The sequence below is a fragment of the Belonocnema kinseyi genome, chromosome 10 (assembly GCF_010883055.1).
Source record: "Belonocnema kinseyi isolate 2016_QV_RU_SX_M_011 chromosome 10, B_treatae_v1, whole genome shotgun sequence".
NCBI lineage: Eukaryota > Metazoa > Arthropoda > Insecta > Hymenoptera > Cynipidae > Belonocnema > Belonocnema kinseyi.
The window spans coordinates 100,748,304-100,754,783 of record NC_046666.1 but is presented as its reverse complement, the minus strand read 5'-3'; the positions used below and the strand labels follow the sequence as shown (position 1 = coordinate 100,754,783).

At 31.8% G+C, this 6,480-nt stretch overlaps 1 protein-coding gene across 2 annotated transcripts in view; it reads left to right on the top strand.

Moving 5' to 3' along the window:
• The first annotated feature begins 1,669 nt into the window (after positions 1–1,669).
• Positions 1,670–6,480, top strand: part of LOC117181784 — a 38,172-nt gene continuing 33,361 nt past the window's right edge. The window contains exons 1-2 of one of the 2 annotated variants that reach the window (XM_033374754.1): positions 1,670–2,146; positions 2,323–2,500. In XM_033374754.1, the coding sequence (XP_033230645.1) occupies positions 2,337–2,500 (164 nt within the window). In that variant the 5' untranslated portion in view covers positions 1,670–2,146; positions 2,323–2,336. The remainder of the gene's footprint in view (positions 2,147–2,322; positions 2,501–6,480) is intronic. The other variant, XM_033374753.1, reaches the window with a different exon arrangement.

Sequence of the window (6,480 nt, the reverse complement as noted above, 5' to 3'; positions counted from 1 at the left end):
TACAAGCTATCTAAGGATGATACTATAGAACGCCACCTCAAGGTAGGCCTAGTGGCGCCATCTCTTGGTCAGGCCGGAAACTTATCAATCCACCCTCGTACATGAAATAAATGTATACAGTATTTTCGGCACTTGTTTGAAAAATGTGTGAACAGATGTTGCGAAGGAAGAGTATAGGTAAAGTACCTTTTAAATTTGTAATATAATAAAGAAATAATGGAAGTAATATAACTTGATTAAAAAGTTGAAAGTTTTTCGAAACGTAAACATGAAAAATATTATGATTTCATTAAAAGTTATTATGAGGTGACTCAATTTGGAAATTGGTAAATTACGTATTTATAAGCATGTACACAATTTAATCGGTACGGATAATTTCAAATAATGTGATTTTCAAATGAAGCACCCTACAGATAGAAATCGCAGAGTATATAATAAAGATCCTCAAGGCTCTGAGAAATTCTTCGCAGGCACTCAGGTAGATATATTTAAAGGTCCAGGTAGGTCGTTTAAATTAGAAGTTTAGAAGATTTTAAAGCAAAATGTTTCAATATGGTAAGATTGCAAAATAAAAACAAACAAAAATCGCGTAAATTCAAGAAATATTTAGTACAACTGAAAATAATTTTGAATTTTTTGAAGAGAATAATCAAATTTTCTTAAAATTGCTTGGAAAATTTAGAAGAGAGTAAGGTAATTTAAAAAAATTTGGAAACATACAAATGTTAAAATATTTCAGCTTCGTTACAAAGTCTAATTCATTGAAAAATATCACATTCAAGAGCTGGTTACTTAATTGTAATAGAAAGAAATATTTAAGGATTTATCATATTCCTTGTTTGTCATATTTAGATATAATAATTATATTTATTATATAGTAGCATTATATTGTAAAGCGGCAATATGAAAAAAATGAGCTCTTCATCACTATATTTTAAAGTGTTTGAATATCCGGGACTAATACAAAATAACGAAAGAAAGAATAACTAAATCATAAATTAGCAACAACAAAAAATTGCCGAATTATAAAATAAACCAATTTGTTAAATTTTCATAAATATTTCTTTTTTGTAATTTAACTTTGACGAAATTTAAAATTTCCGAAAATAATTAATAAATTATTAATTGATGATTCATTAAATTGTTTGCCTTATTTATAATTCTATTAATTACTTATAAATTAATAATCAAGTAACAATTTTGCAAAATTCTAAATTTCGGGAATTAAAACATTTATCGGTTACTTGATACTTCGTTTATTTTAAAAGTCGGTCTTAAAGTCGGTGAATTTTAGTGTTGGATGTTTTGAAATTTGGGATTTTATTTTTTGTTCATTAAAAAACTTGTCGTTATTAAAAATTTGGAAAATTTTATAATTCGATAATAATATATATTTTCGGCATTTTCTTCATTCATTCGTGTATTCGTTATTTATTTTTTATTATTCTTTATAATTTCTGAATATCTATGTAATTTTAAAAAATTTGAATTATGTCAATTTTGCCGCTTTTTCCTATATTTAACAAAATGGTACTGTATGGTTTTGTAGAACAAAGTTACTACTAGCGCCGCCGCATGGCTGTTTTCAAATCTCGTGACACATTTTGTATATCGGGCAGTACAGTGGAAGCACCCCCCTGCTTAGAACAAAAAATTTTTGCCACCTACATCAAAACAAACGATCAGAACCTCTTTAACTTACGTTAATTTGACAAACTTTTTCACTCTCAGACTTTCCCATATATAGGAAGAGGACAATTGCCCACCTGCGCACGAAAATTTAAGATCTTCCTGTAATGTGCATACCACTTACGGTAATGTTTCTATTGCCAAGTGGGGAAACGGAGTTAGGTCTCCTTATTATTCCTTCGTGATCATGCTATACCCCTCTAAATTCTTTTAGAGACTATTTTGTTTCGATATGGTTTAGAAACTGTCAAAAACTGTGGAAGAAAGTCAAAAACTGGGTGCCGTCGAAGTGACTGGAAGACATTAATTCGGTTTTCCTAAACTCAGCGTTTACTAAATCATTTAAGCCAAATTATACATAATCGGAAATTCATGCAGAAAGTCTTTGTTTTTTCTAAGAACCACTTAAGATTAATTGTTTAAGCAATTTCGATCGTCTATTAAAATTTGAAAAAATGTAAGTATTAATGTTATATTTACTAAATTATTTGTTTAGTGATAATGTATATTAGATAATTAATGTCCAAAATTTCACAATATTGTATTTATAACTATTGTATTTATTTGGATTGATACCAGTATACAATTTTATACAGGATATGCTTATACAATAAGATTTTTTTTTGTTTACAGTTGTCAACATCAGAATGGCAAATAAAGGGAATCCAACTTTGCCAATACCAGTTGACTTCATAGATTTAACTCAAGATTCCCCAATCAACCTGTCCAGGAGAGAAAACAAAAATCCACCTATTCTCAACAATTCCACAAGGCGTTTACTTCGAAATAGAGGCGGCTACGTACAAGAATTGTAAGTTCGCTTGTTCTAATTTTTCACTTCTTGACGAACACAAATATAGAAAAATGCCCTATAGAAAATATATCAGATTTTAAAGTCTTCGTTACTATTAGTGGTCGTCGGAAAATATATTTATTAGACAATAGATAGGTGCTTTAGTGTCATTACGGATATAGTATGAAGGAAAATGTCTCTAGACGGGCGTTTAATTTTGTCTGTAGAGCCAGCTAGACGCATAAAAAACCTTTAAGCATTTTGTCCAGCTGCAAGATATTGTGACAATACTGGCGGATGACAGTACCCGAAAAATCATTGACTCTAAATTTGTCCATCTACTAAATACCTACAATAGTATCTTCACATACTGGTTTATCTATTAAAATTATAAGTTTACTAATAGGATCTAGAATTCTTTTTATATGTGTAGTCACGCTAAAGTAGTCCGGTTATTGGATCGGTCAGATGAAAAACCATTAAAATTATTTGGGGGGGGGGGAGTATGTCCTGTTTCGCATACTGTATTTCTTGGGGGGCTGTTTCCAGGTTAAAATTGGAATTATCAATGTTTAAAGTCGTGTTAAAAAATATGGGATCTTATGGAGAGACCTTTCGCGGTCTCCATAAATGGTTAATTTTGGCTTTAAAATACGTTGAATATTGTTAGGAAAACTGTTTTGGAGGCAGAAAATATAATGTGAAATTTGAATTACTGCTCATTTGTACTCGCTTCCAGGGTATTAGAGCTTAATAATAGCAAAACATATCAAGGTAAAATATGCCGAGAATTGTGTGGCGTTGATTACAGTTGGCAGGCAGTTTCTGCTGGAATCGGGAAGTGCGCGAAATTTTAAATAATGATTCTGTTGTCTGGGTATTGCAGGTTAGATTTACTTTATTGACATGTGGTTATGCTGCCAAATGCTGCGCGTGAAAGCGGACTTTTATTCTGATGGTGTCAAATCAACTCTTAAATTTACATTTTATTATTATTTAAAAACATTTTATTTATATTGATCAACATACAAATTTATTACCCAATTTATTAATTGATATGGTGGTTAAATTTTGTATTTAATTCCAATTTCAGAAAAAAATAATCGACATAGCTTTGACTAGCTTTCCCAGTAATCGGACTACTTTAGAATTTTTCAAATTGAATCTGCCTTTGATACACTTTTTAGGGTCCCAAAATGGGGGTCTAGTTCGGTAACCAGATTAGTTCAAAATGAAAAATGAAAAAAAATTCCAACACTTTAAAAACTCAACACAAAATTTTGTCATGAGTTTCCATATCTATCCAATGATTCAGGCAGATGACCAAAATACGTACAAATTATGTTTAGAAATTCAATTTAATCACAGGCGAGAGTATCTGTACACAAATATCAAATTGGAAGCGCTTACAATTAAAATAGCTTAGAATTGAATAATTTTGAAGTAAATAAGTTCCAAGTTTAACAATATTTTAAGGTGAACGGTTTGTTTCAAGAATAAACAATGCTAGATAAGTGTATTCTTTTTTTTTTAAATTATTTTTCAAAGTTCAAAGTATGATACAATGTGTTATAAACTAAAATTTAATTAATGAATGAGCTACTCTGAACTTAAACAATGAGGGGCGTCTGCACCATTTCCAGCAGATTTTCGTGCGTGGTAAAAAATATTTTGAATTTTTTTTCTAATTTGGAAGCAAGGGAAAACTAAATATTTAACAGAAATGAGCAAGATATTTTGCCAGGGCACGTTAAAATAAATATTTTTCCTACTTGTGTACTTGAAACCTTTGCGGATCATTGAACATCCCGTTTAACCTTCGGGTGGGCGCAATTAATCTGTGAGATGAAGTCACGTGTTTTTCGTATACCAACGCCTGTGATTAGAGGGTCGAGGGGTGGGAGCCTTAGTAGCTTCCTGTCTCCCCACCACTCACACAAAGGCATCTCCACTTTTTCTTCAGTACCAACTACAAAGTTGGCTTCCGTGAGGGATGAGATAATCTGTCAGATGTATTGCGCCCGATCATGTAAGTATTTTGCTTTTGTATTTCAAATTTTGTGGTTTGCTATTCTTCTTTCATTTACCTACCGTGTTATGTATAGGTAAATTCCAGCCCCTAATTCAGTGGTATTGGCCTTTACTTAAAACATAATCTGTGAGGTGTATTGCGTCCGATTGTGCTATTGAATAACATATGTCAGATTATTGCGCTCGAAAATGTCATTGAAATTTTTTTTAGAATCCAAGATCAAGGATTTGATACGTATTCTCAAAAGATCTCATAAGAATTGCAATTTTAATCTGTCGAATGTATTGCGCCCGATCGTCTTCGATCTAGCATTGCGCCCGCCCGAAGGTAAAAATTAGAACTTTCTCTTATATGATCGGTCCAGCTACTCTGCCTCTCGTTTGCCTAAACCATTCGAAGACAGCATCCAAAAGCACATCACTATTTTGCAACTATACATGCATAAGCGAAATACTTTTCGAAACTTGACTGTTTGCACATGCGTCGTGTTAGAAATTGGATTGGTTACCGTTGGCGCGCTTATTTAAAATGTTTAAATGTTTAAGGAATTGTTAACAACAACGAATGCTTGTAAAATTATTTAAAATAATTCTCTGATCACAAAATAGACTTATAAAGTAAAAGGTAAAATAATCATTTGATTTTACTCCTTAAAAATAAATAATCTATTTAAAACTTAAAGGAAAGGATACTGTTTTTTATTGAAAATATGAATTAAAAATAATTTTTCATATCTTTATGCACCTTACAATTATTATTTGTTGTAAAAAAAATAACTTTAAATAATTTCACCAACGGTAACTAATCCTATTTTCGACGTGATGCATGTGCAGTACGCAATTATACTAAAATTAGGAGCGCAGGAAATGATGCGATGACCACTGCTAGTCGACGCGAGCCCGCTGTAGTCTTTATTCGGTATGCAAACGTTTGGCTTCCCGGTTGAGAGTGAACTGATACAACATGGTGACGTAGTTACCCAGCTAGGCCCTTAGGGTACAGCGAAGAATGTTAGGGAATTTAATGTGGGCATGTGTAGTTAGAAACAAAACCCAATATAACCAGGTATGAGGTGGGAGGGTGGGAGATTGCTCAATGCTTGTATTGGCAGGGTGTGAAACCGGGTGTATTGGCTCCGGGTGGACCCATCCGGGAGAAGCGGGATAAACCTTGGAGAGAAATATTACACCGGGAGATTTCCCGTATTTCATAATTTGTACGTTTTGTAATTTTCTTAAAGTTCCCAATCAGAAAGTATACAATTTCCAAAGTGTTTAGAATAATTAAAATTTTAAGTTTCATAATGTGGCTCAAATAATTATTTCAAATGACAAGATCATTTCATTAATAAATATTCAAAAATTTAATATTAAAAGTCTTGATAGTTTTGAATTTGATAATTTTATATGTAAATATAAAGCAATTTTGAACAGCATAGCTAAAATTTGTATTATTTCAAAAAATGGAATCATTACAGCAATATTATTTTATCATTTTTACATTCTCATCAGGGAAGGTATTAGATTTGTGTAAAATTTCGCCCGACCAATTTTGGTCAAATGTCTACGTTTTGAGACCCCCTGAATCCGAAAAACAGGTCTTCATGAATGTGTCTCTTTGTCTGTTGGTCTGTATATTTTTAGTTTGTTAGCACGATCACTTTCAAAAGAATTGACAGGTTGGATTGGCTTTTGGTATAACCTTTTAGTTTCCTAAAATAAAGACCAAGTTCGTTAGCCAACCATTTTTGATAAAAATTAAAAAAGTGAGCACATTTTGAAATTTTTTTTGACCACTTTCTTCCGAATTTGAAAATTCCATATACGGATGTTTATAATTTTAAAAAAGACGAACAATTTATCCTAATGTATTTAATCTCTCCCTTTTACGGGTTTGAGGGCCACCGCTCCCTGTACATATATTTACAATTCCATCCTTAGTCTAACTTAACTACTACTTATATTCT